This window comes from Amblyomma americanum, chromosome 1 (genome assembly GCF_052857255.1).
Source record: "Amblyomma americanum isolate KBUSLIRL-KWMA chromosome 1, ASM5285725v1, whole genome shotgun sequence".
Taxonomy (NCBI): Eukaryota; Metazoa; Arthropoda; class Arachnida; order Ixodida; family Ixodidae; genus Amblyomma; species Amblyomma americanum.
In genome coordinates, this window is record NC_135497.1 from 445,574,055 (window position 1) to 445,590,488 (window position 16,434).

The 16,434-nt window shown below is 48.0% G+C and overlaps 2 protein-coding genes across 5 annotated transcripts in view; one reads left to right on the top strand and one right to left on the bottom strand.

Moving 5' to 3' along the window:
- Nucleotides 1-16,434, bottom strand: part of LOC144115943 (uncharacterized) — a 457,564-nt gene that overhangs the window by 195,256 nt on the left and 245,874 nt on the right. The gene's annotated exons all lie outside the window — the stretch shown is intronic.
- Nucleotides 1-16,434, top strand: part of LOC144115941 (uncharacterized) — a 38,817-nt gene that overhangs the window by 6,482 nt on the left and 15,901 nt on the right. For all 4 annotated transcript variants that reach the window (XM_077650570.1, XM_077650571.1, XM_077650569.1 and 1 more), the window contains exons 4-8: nucleotides 4,736-4,942; nucleotides 5,206-5,427; nucleotides 9,054-9,578; nucleotides 13,155-13,501; nucleotides 15,645-15,813. In XM_077650570.1, coding sequence (XP_077506696.1) covers nucleotides 4,736-4,942; nucleotides 5,206-5,427; nucleotides 9,054-9,578; nucleotides 13,155-13,501; nucleotides 15,645-15,813 — 1,470 coding nt within the window. The remainder of the gene's footprint in view (nucleotides 1-4,735; nucleotides 4,943-5,205; nucleotides 5,428-9,053; nucleotides 9,579-13,154; nucleotides 13,502-15,644; nucleotides 15,814-16,434) is intronic.

Here is a 16,434-nt window from a genome sequence, read left to right on the forward strand (position 1 = left end):
CTCCTCCCACAGTTTTGATGGTCTGCCTACAAAATGCAAGAAAAATTTGTTTAAAATGAGATTTTCCGCTATGCTTGTACGTCATGCACCTAAATAAACACTGTGCATATGCAACGGACTTACCTTTTACGAAGTGGGCGCCGCAAACACGTATGCCCGTCCTTTCGGTGTTGAGATCGGCACGTTTTATACGAGCCAGCTACACCTCCCGTCGCTTCGCGCTTAAAGCTTTCGTACGGTCACCTTGATGCTCGATGACCTTTGGAAGACGAAAAAAGTTTGTGTTTGTTGATTTCGCCCAACAAGTGCGGTTGGAGCATCCAACAACAGCGCAGATAACCATCGCAACGCCGTCGAAGTACACCGTACGCGCGAATTGCATCAAGTGCACCACGGCCGCTGCGACTGCACCAACATGGCGGAACAGTATCCCAGGGTTCCCAGCTACGACGTCAGTGCAAGCCATCTATAGACAGCTTGGTGCATTCGTGCAATGCGACAAATTGAAAGAATCCTATAGCTTGGAGCATGATGGCCTGAGTTTCTATGTGTCATAAAACTCAACACAACCCATAATCCGAAGGAAGAAAGAATCGACCAGGCACTTTTGCACAATAAAGTATGCAAAAAAGAAAAGGAGGGCGGTTACCGAGTCTCTTGCACTTTTGCGCTGTCTCTTGCTAGAGTGCCTTTCACAACGGGCGCGGGGCAGTTTAGTTATTTGGGTGGGTTCTCGACATGCGTATTGCTACGAGCAATTCGAAGCAGTACCTGCAGAGGAAGACACGTAAAACTGCGGCGGTGCCCAAGTGGTCCAAGCGCGCGAGCGAGAGAGAACCATCTTCTTTTTCTACGAATGACACAACTACTTACTTACAAAAGAAGCCAAACCTGTTTGTGAAAGATGCGGGGACGAGCTCGCACTAAACCGTATCTTATTTACATGTTCAAACCTTGAAAAACTAAGAAAGAAGTACTTTAGTAAGTTTTATAATCAATGCATTCCATTTCACCCAGCACTACTCTTGAGTGATGATACAATTGTTGACATTTCTTATGTTTTTAACTTTTTACGAAAGGTTGGTTGTCTTAATGAACTGCGAATGCCTCACTTTTCTTTGATACACCTCAGCCACTTTCTCATTCCTGAGAAGAATGCTGAGGTGTGTATTTCATTGCTTGGGGGCCTCGACATCCTTCCTCTGCAAAGGATGGCCGCTGAGGTTACCTGACCTTTTTTAAAGCTTTTACCATTGGCCATTTCGAAAAATTCTGCCTGCCTTTTACCTTCACTAGTTGGTATGAAATAACATTTTAGGCCCTTTACACCACCGTTTCATTTGTGTCATAAAAAATCTGGCACAGGACTATTTTCTATACCTGGCGTTTGGCGCATGATGGCCTTAGCAGCGTATGTGCCATAAAACCCATCCCAACACAACAACTTTTTCTACGAATGAAGGCGCTTCTACTTCTACAGTGGCACATATCACTGCCCCCTCATCTGCAGCATCGCCGCGATGCGGCTAGGAGGGAAATGCCCGCGAAAACACAGCTGCAGTGAACCGCTGTTCAGTCAGGTAGTCTGTCGTGGTAAGGCTTCATGCGAACAATGTGCACGACTTCAGTACGATGCGACCGGTGCAATGAGCAAGTCGCTTGTGCTGGAGCAACTGTATACATCACATCACTGATGCGGCGCACTACTTCTTAAGGGCTGAAGTATCTGCGCAGCAACTTTTCAGAAAGGCCGCGGCGACGAACAGGTGTCCAAACCCACACCAAGTCGCCAGGCGCGTAACTGACGAAGCGGCATCAGAGGTTGTACCTAGCGGCGTCAGTCTCCTGTTGACAATTAATTTGCAGGCGTGCCAATTGCCGTGCTTCCTCAGCACGCTGAACGAAGGTGTCCGCGTCGAGGTCAGCGTCAGTCTCAGTAGGAGTCAACGGGCAACATACTGAAAGGGGGTCAGTCGGGTTGTCTCCTGCAGGGTGGTGTTATACGCAAATGTTACGTATGGCAGAATGGTGTCCCAAGTTCGATGCTCGACGTCAACATACATAGAAAGCATGTCGGCTAGTGTGCGGTTGAGTCGCTCTACCAACCTGTTTGTCTGTGGGTGATAGGCCGTAGCATGTCGATGTCTAATGTGCGTCAGAGTCATCACGGACTGGGTTAACCGGGCAGTAAAAGCAGTGCTCCATGATGCAGGGCAATGTTGTGGACGAAAAACTGCGCCACTTCAGCAGCAGTGCTTTTGACAAGGGACGTGGTCTCAGTGTACCATGTCAGGTAGTCGGTGGCAATGACGATCCAATGCTTTCCAGACAAAGACTTCGGAAAAGGGCCAAGGAGGTCCATGCCCACTTGGTGAAAAGGTGTCTTCGGTGGACCGACGGGGTGAAGAAATCCGTCTGGTTTCAATGGAGGAGACTTCTGACGTTGGCAGCCACGGCATGTTTTTACGTAGGCCCGCACCGATGGGAGTAACCTGGGCCAGTAATACTTTTGTTTAATCCGCGCGAGTGTACGACTTACTCCGAGATGGCCGGCGGAGGGTGCATCATGACAGGAACTTAAAATCTCTGGCCGCAACTGCGATGGTAAGGCAAGCAGGAACGCTTCTTTGTTGCTGTTGCTGGCAAAGTTGCGCTTCTAGAGAACACCAGATTGTATAGTGAAGGTGTGGAGCCTATGACGAAACACATGTGGGATGCGAGCGTCGACGCCTTCGAGGGAATCGATGAGCGGCTCAAACTCAGTCCGCCCGCTGAAGCTGCGCCATTTGGGTGGTACTAACAGCGCCCAGGAAAGGAAAATCATCGGTGATTCTTCGGGACCGATTGTGATAGGCGCGCACAACAAACAGTCCGCATCCTGATGCTTACCGCCCGACTTGTAGACGACTGTTAAGTCATATTCTTGCAAGCGTAAGCTCCATCTAGGCATTCGTCCTGAGGGGTCTTTGAGGCTCGCCAGCCAGCATAAGGAGTGGTGGTCGCTTACCACACGGAAGGGTGCAGTCTGAACTTGCTGATGGCCCATATCACTGCAAGGCACCCTTTCTCTGTCGTAGAATAATTGGTCTCAGAGTGCGTAAGTGTTCGGCTCCGTCTTGCCGCTGGATCAGTACCGCACCGAGGCCAACATTGCAGGCATCAGTGTAGATGTTCGTGGCAGCGTGTTCATCGAAATGGGCGAGTATTGGAGTACATTGTAGACTGCTTTTGAGCTTGACAAATGCAGCCTCTTGGTCGCTTCCCCACATGGAGGGCGTATCGTCGCGAGTCAGAGTTTAATGGTATGGTTCGGTGACTCGCGAGAAATTTTCAACAAAGCGCCGATAATACGAGCACAGACCCAAAAAGCGGCGAACGGCCTTCTTGTCAATTGGGTGTGGAAAACCTGAGATGGCAGCGGTCTTGCCAGGGCCCGGGCGAACACCTTGTGTGCTGACAATGTAACCAAGAAAGCGAAGTTCCTCAAAGCCAAAATTGCATTTCTCAGCTTTGATGGTAAGTTGTGCGGATTTGAGTGCTTGTAGCACAATGCGCAACCGCTCCAAGTGTTGGTAAAACGTGGTCGAAAATATAACGACATCGTCCAGGTACACCAGGCAGGTCTGCCACTTCAAGCCGGAGAGAACGGTGCCCATCATGCGTTGGAACGTGGCCGGTGCTGAGCACAGACCAAATGGGAGCACCTTAAACTCGTAGAGGCCTCCGGGCATCACGAAAGCAGAATTCTCCCGGTTTCTCTCGTCCACTTCGACTTGCCAGTACCCTGGCCAGAACCTGCGTTACACCAGTGTTACCTCCTTCAGCTTCGCCTTGCTGTCTGTTTCTAGCAGGTGTCCTGTACTCAAAGCGCAGAGAAGGAAACATCTATTTGGGATAGAGGAAATTCTATTTTCATTGCTGTCTGTATTAATGTGACAAAAATACAAGGCCCCAATGGGCTTGGTGCATTTTTGCCCTGTCCGTTGTCTGGGCAGCAAGTTTCCTTATTAAAGAGGTGTAATTGTATTAAAAAGTTTGGTGCCCAGAAAAAACTATCCACATTAACGAGGGTCGTGACAACGAGGCATGACTGTACTTAGTGCAAGTACTTGTAGGGCATGTGCAATGCTGCCAGTTTCGTTTGGGTGCCCAAGAAGACCTTTTTTTAATTTACCAGTCATTTTCAGTGACAGCTGAGGTGGCTCGAAATTACGATGTCATTTGGGGTGTTTCATAATTTGAGTAGGCTTGTCTTTTGCGCGTATGGACCAGTTCGTGATTGGCATTCTAGCCGGCCAGCCAGTGTGGTGCTTAGTCATGTCATACATTATGTTGCTGCACCTGACAAATCAGTGTCGTGTTGCCGTAACTCTAAGCGAACCAACCGGCATAACACATTCCACACGTGTTACGCCGACACGAAAACTGAAAGTATCCTAATAGCTGTAGCTGTAAATGTGTACATGGGGTCTTTTTCGGGGATGGAAGATTTTGTACAGTTGGGTCGTCTTGCCTTTTAGGCCGACCACTGCTACATGTTTGCACAGCTTTGATGCAGCAGTCTTTTGCAATGCTTGCAAGCAGGCAACAGTACACATAGCACTCTGCGTTTGTTGTGCCACCTCCTTATTGCAGGGATGAGTGTTGGTTGTACAGTCATAACACTTAATGCGGCAGTCGGACGCAGTATTGGCAGTAGCTGTGTGCCTCAAGGTGTGTCACTCTGCGTGCACAGGTGTTCCCAGAGGGCAGCAGCCAGGAGCAGCTGTTCCAGGGGGTGGTGAAGGAGCTCCTGGACGCATTCATTGAGGGTAAAAATGTGCTGCTCTTTGCGTACGGTCCCACGGCCGGTGGGAAGACTCACACCATGCAGGGGCCATGCACTGACCCTGGCATCGTGCCCCGCACCTTGGACCGCCTCTTCCATTTGCTCGGCACCCAGGTACTCCCCTCTTCCCTCTCAGCAGCCCAAGATTTTGCTCTGCACTCACAGACCTTTTTTAGGTTTTTTTTTTATTTATCCATTCTGTTGTCGCTGTTATATTGTCTGCAGCCAACGACAACAGACTTGAATGTTTATGGTTGTCCTTTTTCTTTCATATTTGTTATATTGGCGTGCTAAAAACTGATCTTGGGTGACCCTTCTGGCCTTTACAAGTATACACAATGTTGATGATGACTCTACAACCTCTTTCTACTGTGCAGATATGCCAGGGGGCACCCGTGCGGCCAGACTGCTTTGACGAAGTGGTTCAGCTGAATACCACAGAAGAGGCTGCCGTTTTGCAGCTCAAGAACCAGCTGCTCGGCGAGAAGGGTGCCCGCAGTGCAGCGGACTTCAGCACTTTCCACCTGCCTCGCAATGGCAGCGATGCTTCACTCTTCCTGTCGCGCTCCAGCACAGGCAGCCATGACTCCGCTGGGCAGGTGCGTTACGAATCGGCACCAAAGGCGTGCAGTGCCAATGGTGCGTGTCATGGTGGCTCATGGTGGTGTCACGAAGAGAGCAACTTCGTTCCCCGGTGCCTCAAGCAATTTGGCCACCTCTGCTATCTCTGGCACTGCTTACGTGCACAGGAATGAATCATTTTTAGCCGTGAGTTCTCCTTCAGTCACCGGGGTGTGCTGAAGTATTTCAAACCAACACTAACTGAAGTTTCCTGCCCCTGCCGAAGTCGTGCTTTAAGCAAACTGCATTCTTGTTTTGTTTTTACCGGCAACACCCAGTTAAGGGATGTGAAAAGGTGTAGGTAGACGTTGTTGAAGGCGGGGATCGGGGTCGCTTCTCGACACCTCTGTCAAGATGACGCCCGCTCTGACCCGGACAGGAGTGCCGCTTAGTGACAGGGTTCGTTGGGGAGAAAGAAGACTTGGTTTATTTTACATATTTACAAGCATTTGAGTTCAGAAGTGAGCTGCTTCAACTGCATCTGCCGTCCAGTTTTATACACTTCGTCTTCCCTAAATTCCTCATGTTGGGGACGCCCTCGTCGTGGTAGGAGTGGCCGAAAACTTTCACACACACGCACAGACGGACACCTCCACACAGGTGGACACGCCCCTGGCATAAGTTGAGCCTGATAGAGAGGGGGATGCGGTCAGGACTTCCACTGGGCTGGTAGGTGACGTCAGCTGGTCGCCCAACTCTCCCACTGTCGGCGAACCCTATTCCTTCGAAGAAGCCGGGGCGCAAAGCCGGAGCACCCTGTCGGGAGATAATCCAAAGTGGTTCTGCCATTAGCGGGGCCGATGGCTGCTGTGGACGAGCGGCACCGAAGACCGCCGAAAAGGTTGATTTCCACGCTTGAGCTCTTGCTCGTACGGATCCCGGGAAGCCAGGAGTAGTTGGGCCGTTAGAGACACGGGGAAAGAGCTGAAGATGGCCGAAACCATTTGCTGGCGGCGGCGTTGTCGGCGACTCCTTAAGGGGATTTTCTCTGAACCTTGCTCCCCGCTAGTCCCACGCGAAGCACGGTAATGGCCCCACGCAGACACCTGTTGAGAGATGCTGTCTTGGTGGCAAACCTCGAGACCCGCTGGCACCAATCCTAATAACGTCATGCACGGGACCATCCACAGAGGAGGCTGAGGAGAGCCGGCCGTTATGCGATTGTGGAGGTCAGTGAGGGGCATTGTGTGCACAGTGCAGCACATGGCTGACTGTCCAAGAGTTAAAAATGGTTGGAGGAGGGGAAATCATGAATTCACAAAGAAAAACATGCACCGGCATCTGCTATGTTGACTTGGAATTATGCTTTGCAAACTGTCAAGGAATTCTATGCGTTCTCGATTAAACACAGCAGATTACACGCACATTCCATGTAGTAATGAGTCATGTTAGCCCTTACCAGTACTACATCCATTTGGAATTGGAGTGAGCATTCTTCACTTGCATCAGTGTAAAGGCCGTGAGCACTTTAAGGGGGAAGAGGGTCTTAGAAAAAAATTTATTTAGGGGGGCATTGGTCTAAAAATGACATTTGTGGAATATACAGCTGTTATTTTTTTTTAGAGATGTTTATTGCCTCGGGGCATAAAAGGATATGTAATGAGGGATGACAAGGATGCTTAAATGAAAAAAAAAAAGGTTCGCTGATCTCTCCAACTCTAGCAATTTATTTCTTCAGAAAATCATTATTTTGACCATAATATTAAATTCAGATCATGGTATGGGCTAAATTTGTGCAGGAGCAGGCAATTTCACACCATGAAAATTTTGTACTCCTGGCTGTTAATGAAGTCACAATTATGAAATCTTCTGGGAACACGTATTTTTACGTGCTGATTTCAGATATGTCATTTAATTTTATGTAGGTACTATTCCTTGTGCACTTAAGCAATGTGTTATGCAACTTCTTGCCGAGAGCGTTAAAGAAAATTTGCTGCATGGAATATTCTAAATTGCATGTTGTTGGTTTCTCTTGACGTCAAGCTATACAATAAAGGTAAAATTGTCATCCTGCCTATCATAACGTTGAGTTACAGGATTTTGAAGTTGTCACTTCAGAAACAGGAATACAAACTTTTCTTCCAGTTTGTGAAGTGGCAACTTGAAAACCCTGCAACTCAACTTCTATGATAGGCAGGGTAATAATTTTACTCTTGTTGAATAGCTTAATTTTTTTTCTAAGACCAGATTCCCTCTTAAAGCAGGCATTGAGCATGCATATTCTATTAATTTCAGAATTGCTCTTCATAAATGCAAACGCCCTTGCAAGAATTTTTCAGAAGTGTGCTGCTAACCATTGGGCCTCTTCAATTATCTGCCTGCGGGCTGACAGAGCGCGTAGCCAAGCGCTCGATTTTCTCGTGTTGCTCCGCGCACTTCCAGTGGCTGCCCAGAACGAGTTCATTTTTCTCTGCCTTGGCGGTTTCAAGCTACCAGCGGGCAGCCAGACTTGCCAGGACTATTTTGTGCTGGCAGAGCTTGGGCAACTAGCAGATGACGAAGAGGTGGTATGGTAGCAAATGTAGAGATTATGCGTGCATTCCTTGCCAGCAGCAAAAGCTCGCGGCTGACAGACTGCAGTTGAACAGAATGTTTCCACATTCTTTTCTGATTACAGCCCACAGGAAGCAGTTCAGGCGTAGAAATCGCAATGACTGCAGCAATGTCAATCACCACGCAGGGTCGAGTGTCAGCCGTTATACCAGTCATACTTACTATGTAGTAAACAAACACGCGATAATCCGAGAGTGTGGCGTGTTGTTTGATGAGCAACACACGGGCAGTTTTTCCCTCCGATGTGGTGTCGACTGACTGACATTGGATTGTGATTGCTCATCGCATGCTTTTGAGGATTTCATGAAGCTTACACAGCATACTGTGCACCGAAGAAGGCACACGCTCATGTTGTTGTCGCCGATGTACTACACAGGTTGCGAGCGCAATCAGCTGTTTTCTGCAGTCTGCGGTAGCCCTCAATAACTTCAGGTCGCTGTTTTCGATCTCAAGCGCGCATAGCAATGAGATGCAGCAGAACCCAAAGCTGCGGAGAGCGTTTGCCCTCCGTGATTCATGGAGAGGCTTACCGTGAGCTGGTTCTGGTGGCCGCCAGCCCATGTGACCATGATGCGCTTTCTTGTCTGGGGAGAACTTTCTGGCAGCCAGCGGGCTGCCCGAGCACGGTAAATCGAAGAGGCCCACTGAGAATGCCAAAGCCTATGCCAAAGCCAAAGAAGTTTAGTGCAGGCCTTCTGTTCAATTTGTGAAAATGTATCTTAGGGTGCTCAACATTCCCGCTACACATCTTATTGCATGCTCGTCTTATTGCTGGTTTACCAATTCTGCCTATATGCTTTTGCATGCCCAGACATTTCGAGCACTTCTGTCAAGTTCAAAAAGTTTAAGAGGACCAATGAACCACTTTTCACAGTTGACTGTAGATCTGTTTGTTCAGCAGCAGCAGTCAAGTGGAGTAGTTGACTGTAGTGATTTTTTGTTTTCATTCCTTGAAGTGGAGTTGGTGTGTAATTTGGAAAGGGTTACTCGTCATATATCTGCCATATCTGGTGCAGAATGTTGACTTCATTGTTCACTGTATCCTCAATAGGTTCTGCTGTGGCTGTCCTTGTACGAAATCTACAATGAGGGAATCTATGACCTGCTGCTCCCTTCAGCGGAGGCACCCACAAAAAAAGGTGCCAAAGGCACCTGCCGCACCCTGCTGAAGCTTGGGGAGGACCATGCAAAGCGCTTCTTCATCCGTGGGCTCATTGAAGTACCCATTCACACTGCTGACGAAGCACACCGGCTGCTGTGCCTTGCATACCACAACCGGAGCATTGCCGAGACACGCCTAAACAGCAACTCAAGCCGCAGCCACTGCGTGTTTACCGTGCGGCTGGTGGCCACGGGGGCGGGCAGCCAGGACTGGCACGTCAGCTCGCTCATGCTCTGTGACCTGGCTGGCTCAGAGAAGCCATCTAAGTCTGGCACCGACGGGTCGCGGCTTCGCGAAGCTGGCCGGATCAACACCTCCCTCATGGTGCTCAGCCGCTGCCTCGAAGGCCTGCGTCGCAACAAGGACGCTGCCAAGAAGGTGCCTGTGCCCTTCCGTGAGAGCAAGCTCACCAAGGTACAAAACACTGCCAACAGCTACCCAAGGGGGGCTGATCTGTATTTTGCAAGGGTAGCCAAATGGTAGGCATACGGTTATGTTACATAAAAAAAGCTACACAGCTTTCCTTGTTTGGTTGACAGGTCATTCAGGCGAATTTTGCTTTTTTTTTACTTTTCTCCACCATTCTGAACTTTTTTTTTTCCTTGATATTTAAAGTTGTTAATGAGAACTGTAGTTTGTACCTTACCTGCCTCCTTTAGTATAACTTCATGATTATCGAGCTTTTCCACAGAGAATTCATCTTGTCATGTTTTGGCTCTGTATGGTACTGTGTGCGCTACAATAGGGAAACCTTGCTGCTTCCAAGCTTCGTGAGATGTTGGCTTCTAGAACTGAATGCATCCTTGGCACACTTGTTGCTAAAGTGCGAGTGTTACAAGAACTTGTCCGCCAAACTGCTTATTGCTTACTGAAGCAGCGGTCGGCACCCTTTGTTGATGTTGAAAATAGCAGTGAACGCAGCGCTGTATTTGTTGGATGGCTCCAGGGGCTGAAGTCATTGCCTGTGTCCCCGGCAGTAAACAAGCCATGTAGCTGGCCTTTATACAGTGGAACCCCAATTATGCTTCCCCAACTCATGCGACGACCCGCATTTTACAATGAATTGGCGCCGGCCCGGCGCATCTCCCATAGGAATAATGCATTAAAAGCCTTGATTATATGGCTGAAAAATACACACGCCCCGCTTCGTACGATGGCCAGCGGGAACCATCCCGAATGATACTCTGGCGAAGCACTTTATTGGCAGACGTGATGTCAACAAAGTTGGCTCTAGATCAGAATCGGGACGGAGCTGTGCCTGCAGTGATGCGATCGAAAGCATGACTGCTTGTAATGACGGTTCTGCTAACGGCTCAGACTGCGCGCTTGCGACTGCAGCAGCCAGTGCCAGGTGGTTTGCCTGCCTCATTTTTCCGCATGCTTAGCTGACGAAGGCGTTAGAGAAATCATCTGTTCTTTCATACCAGCATGAACTTGTAGAGGCAGTAACAAGACTGCACATTCCATGATCATCGGCAGCTAGTTCAAAAGCGCCTTCCACCGTTGCTTCAGTGCAGAGCACATTAGGCCTAGCAACACCGAGCAAGCCAGGAGTGAATGAAGTGCTGTAACCAGGTGGGTCGCACATCGCTGCTGAAAGTGCCGCCAGCTCATTCGCATCGCATGCAAACAGTGTTTTTTTTTTTATTTATGATGCGAATTTCTAGTACAGACACAGCTGCCGTGGTGTGACAACTGCTCTCAAGGAAGCCTGAACAGAAAGACATGTCGCTGGCACATCGTAGGACTGCATACCACAAAACATCTTCGAAGGGTTGGAGCAGCCGTATTTCTGTCGCGTCATCCAAATTATCGGTTTATTGGAGCATGTGACGTCTATTTAACGCGCACCTCATTTAATTAAGCCATCTTTTCGACACAGAAATGCCTGGCAGGGCGCGGTCCCGGAACTAATTCTGTCAGAATGAAAACAGGCGCTTTTATAACGTGGGGGGGGATCAGGAACTTTAATGAATTTTTGAAAGCCAGAGTAGCGGACGTGTTTATTACACAAATGCATCATTTGTGCAAGATTTTCGATTATACGACATTCGGACTATACAGCTGTTTCACGCAGTCCCCTGAAAGTCGTATTATCGAGGTTCTACTGTAGTTCACGTGCTAGTAGCTATTGAACCTGCTGACGCATTGTCACAACTCGGGCGTTAAGCACAAGTGTTTGATTGAACTGAGCATTTTATTAAAATATTTGCTGCGTATGCTCAGATTTAATGAGAAGAAGACTGAGGTCCTTATTAGGTTCGCTGGGAGCCTTGAGATCCTTGCCTAGCCAAGGATAACTGTTGAGGTTACCCAAACCACTTTTAACACTTTCGTGACCGCGGGAAAATGGTAATTTTCGTGTAGTCTGGTAATTTTTTTTCCTGCCACAGAAAATGATTCATGTTGAAGTGTATGGTATCAAATTGTAGAAGAAGAAATATCTTTCCAACGGTATTGATTTCAAACAACATATTTATTAATGATAGTAAGAAAAAAATTATCAAAGCAAAAAAATTGCAACAAGAACGAGAAAGATCGATAAAAACATCAATGCTGCTTTGCACAAAAAAAAAAAAATATTAAAAAATCGAAATATACATTTTCAACAAAAGAGCCATACGAAATCGGCCTGCAAATATTAGCTCTGTATCTAGAAAAGCTGTTCAGGTACACAGGGACCGCCGCGCAGCATTCCAGAGCGCGATTCCAAGGTCCACTTCCGGTGGCCTTCGTGGACAAAACTCCTCTCTGCGCGGCCGCCGGCAAATGGTCCCGTCCGAACGACGTTTATACCGTGCAGATAAGAACTGTGACCTTTAGAGCACGCCGGAAATCCTTACGACGCGATAACACCGTCCGAGAAGAAAGCAACGCTCACCGGCGGATACCTGTCGATGTTCTGGGGCGGTTTGCCGAACTTTCGTCGTCCGTACTGAAGTCCGACGAATCGATGTCATCTTCCGAGCCTGTGCTGCTACTATCATCCGCGAATTCGAGCCCAGATGCGTCGGAATCCGTTGAAACTCGCTGCTTCCGTGGAGTGGAAGCGCGCGACGTAGATGCCATCTCGGAAACAAGCGCTCGTCACCCTGACTATGCAGGCGCTTTAAAAATCCCCGCGCGGTGGAAAAGAGAAACACAACTCCGAAACTGATAAAATAGTCTCTCTTTAACCTGCTTGATGGCGCTAGCTGTCCATAATGCTCGGAGAGGCGCCAAAATTCAAACTTGTACTATCGACAACATACTGTCGACGGGAATAGGCGCGGTCACGAAAGTGTTAAGCTTCTACTAATAGCCATCGTAATAATAATAATAATAATTGGTTTTGGGGGAAAGGAAATGGCGCAGTATTTGTCTCATATCTTTGGACACCTGAACCGCACTGTAAGAGAAGGGATAAAGGAGGGAGTGAAAGAAGAAAGGAAGAAGAGGTGCCGTAGTGGAGGGCTCCGGAATAATTTCGACCACCTGGGGATCTTTAACGTGCACTGACATCGCAAAGCACACGGGCGCCTTAGCGTTTTTCCTCCATAAAAACGCAGCCGCCGCGGTCGGGTTCGAACCCGGGAACTCCGGATCAGTAGTCGAGCGCCCTAACCACTGAGTCACCGCGGCGGGGATAGCCATCGTAAAATTTGTTTTCTATGTGATCACTAGGTAGCACCGATGTTTTAGGCCCTCTACTCTGCCGATGACTTTTCAGTTCTATAAATTTCGGCAAAAAACTTCTTATATATTTCTTGTACTTGGCGCAGGTGGCCTTAGCTGCCTATGTGCCATAATACACAACACACTCAAATTCACTACTGCTTTTTTCCTACGCTTGCCAGAGTTCATCTGGTAAATAAGCTCTTCGTAACGATGTTTTCATTTTCTCCGGATGCATTCCACAAAATTGGTTTTCCAGGGTATGTGGATTTTTGAGCTGCCTAGAGCTTCATTGTAATTGAATCATTTCATCACTGTTTCTGTGGTTGTCTGCAGGTGATGCAAGCCTACTTTACAACGGGTGGCCAGGTTTCACTTGTGGTGAACATCAGCCCATCAATGGCAATGTTTGAAGAGTCTTTAAATGCGCTCAAGTTCTCTGCCATCGCCTGTCAAGTGGTGCCACTTCAGCTGGAACCACGGTATGAACGCTGTCGGCAGGCCGTCCGTCGACTCACAGAGGTCTGGAGCAACGCCCGTGCAAGTACAGGGGAAGGTGACTCTTTCATGACCACTGACAGCTCCGCTGGCCCTGCCATCTTGAGCCCTGCCGAGACTGACGAGCTCTTTGACATGGTCACTGCACTGCAGCAGGAGCTTGATAACACCCAGAAAGCGCTCAGGTCCGTGCATGGCTTTGCCTCTACGTTTGTGTCCAATGTTGATTCTGATAATTTGAACTCTCTTGAAGCCTGAATTAACGAAGGTTTATTTCTGGCAATCAAAAGAATCTTTCCAAAATAAATTTACATCCAGCTCTGGGGCTCAGAAATGTGGTAGTGAGGGTCAGTAAAAAGGCATCGCAGACATGACTGCCGCTGCTTAGGTAGTGTTCAGTGGCAGTAATGAGGATTACATTACTTGGATGCATGCACAAGCAGATCTGCCACTGTCATTATCTTGGCAATCTGCTTCAAAGCATTTCAAGAAATGAGCAGTTCCAAGGAGCAAAACATGAATGTCTTAAATGTCTTCAAACGAAAATTACTTTATGAACAGGAGTGAGTAAAGCGTGTTATGTGCCCATTCCATGAGGCAGAGCCAGGCTGCCATGAGAGCCTTGAAGCTTTTAAACTGCGCGATGGCAGTGGCAGGTCTGGCCTGACTTTCTTGGCGATTAAGATAGCAATTCTTACCAAAACCAAGAGTATTTCCGTAGTTATTTTCATGACAGAGGAAGATTTAAAAGAATGTACCAATTTTTATACTATTCTTCGACAGTACACTGTTCTTTTAGCATGGGAACGACAAAAGGTCCGAAGACTGTCGCTGCGGGATCGCATCGAAGCGAGTCAATGTCCTTTGTTTTCCTCACTTGAGGCCAGCCAGCAGGTCTGTTCTGCACTCCAACAGCGCCACAGTGCCGCAGTGGTTATCTCGAGAGAGCCTGTTGTTAGTTGATTAACACATAATCTATGCCAACTATGTGCAAATTCTCGAGGTGGACCATTGACATTTCCATTGTAGCAGTCTGATGTGTCTCTTAGTTCTTGCTTGCATGGCAACTGGTCTATTCGCACTGCTTTCTGTGGTAGTGTTAGTCATTCCATACTGTTCCACTTTATGCCCCACCGCTGCCTGCGAGATTGGTCCTCTGAAAGGGAAGCTGAAACGCTTTTTTTGTCAAATCGGGGAGATGCAAGGATTCAAATGCATAAAGCTTGTAGGTTAGGCATACCAAGTTGTTTAGCTCTAGCATGTAAAGTAACGGCATAATTGCCAAGTAAAGTCATAGCACTCTTCAGGCTTCTCAAAGCATCGGAGGACTGTGGAGAAACTGGACAATGACATCATTGCTTGACACATTTCAAATTTCTGCCGCCTTCTTTCACATCCTGTTATACATTGTCTGGTACCGCCAAACAGCGTGCAGCAGTCTTTGCCTTCAGTGGTGCCGGTTTACTTCCTCCGAGCAAACGTTTATGCATCAAAAATGCACTGCTACTGTAGATGCAGTCATCATCGCGTTCCCTACCAGCCCCTATGCGCTGCGGAGAAGGCTTAACGCCGCTGCAGCTTTATTCAGCGATTGTCATTTTTAATGCTAGCATGAGAAGACTTGACATGCCTTGCCTGCAGCTTTCACATATTTCACCCCTTTAAGCTTGTCCAATCCATTCGGTTGACCTTTGAAGATAAGTTGCATCTGCCAGGCACTGGAACTCTGGGCTAATCCTCTAACCTTCCGAAGAGGGAGTTAGCCAGCCAAATTGACTGGTACTGCCAGCTATCACGGATAGGCATGCAAACTATGGGTTTCTACTTCTACTGAGCAAACAAGACTCCTATATTGCCGCTATTAAGCCAGCCATCCATCTTGCATGCCAGTCCTTCTGGTGTGCTAGCTGTTCATCGCATTTCAACAGCCGTGGTGTGTCCGTATGTGGGACAGTACATGCAACACAGGGTTCTGATCTTTGTGGTTCAATCACCACGTGGAGTATCATTGCTCAGACACACTGTGTCAGCCAGGCATAGGGTGACCGAAGTTACTTTTAGAAGAAAAGAATGCTTGCATGGCAGCACATGACTTTTTTTTTTTCAAGTTGTAGTCCTGCGATGCGTTCATACGACCTTTGTCAGACGCCTTTCTTTAGCGTAGCTTCGCAGCTACATTTTCCTAGGTGTTTCAGTCTATGTTGTCACTCATCAGAGGTCTTCCTTCTGGCAGTTGTGATGTTACCCACGGATGTCACAGCAGTCTTGCAACCGGTGTAGTGCCATGATGCCCACATAAATGGTCAATTTGCTCTGTCTTCACTGCAGGTGTAATGAGAGGATGCTCAGTGCTAGCAGGGCAGAGGTCGCAGACTACAAGAATCTGGTTGCAGAGATGGAGCGGACACAGCGTGAGCTCTCGCATATTGCAGACAGAGAGATGGCCATTCGCATCCGCAATGCCTGCGAGATCACGCGGCTGGACTTGTACCGCAAGGTAATTGTCCCATGTTTGGCTGCTCTCATCGCTCCTAATTACTAGGGCTGTGCGAATACTGTTCGATAATTTTGAACGTTTGGTCAAATAATTAAGTATTAGATATTCAATCCAAATGTTTAGTATTATTAAAGCTCAAAGTATTATTCTCAAGCGAATAAAGTTTCTGGAATGCTTGCTTCAAGCTGTCTGTTCAGCAGGACCACGGTGCATGAGCAACCAAAGCCCATGCACCATGTCTGTGCACTGGTGCGGGTCTGCGCCCGCGCTTCCGCAGGATGAATCTGAGCTGCCTGCAGCTGCTGCACCACTCTCTGCCTGAAATTCACCCGTTGAGCCCCTTTATAAGAGACAAGTAGAGGAAAGTAGTTTTTGTCTATTATATGAGAAGCCGTTTATGTGCAGGGTTTAGTGTTTTGATTCCTTATTGATCGCTCGCTGTGTTTGTGTCCACCCAGCCACTAGGACTTTCACCAAAGAAGTCTAGAGCTTGTTACACAAGCTTATTAACAGGTAAAGTAGCTGTTTACTTTCATCTGATTGGCATATATGTCAAGATGTTTTATGCTTGTAGTCTTCTGCACTGCAGCTGCATTTGTTGGCATTCTGTGTTTACACTAA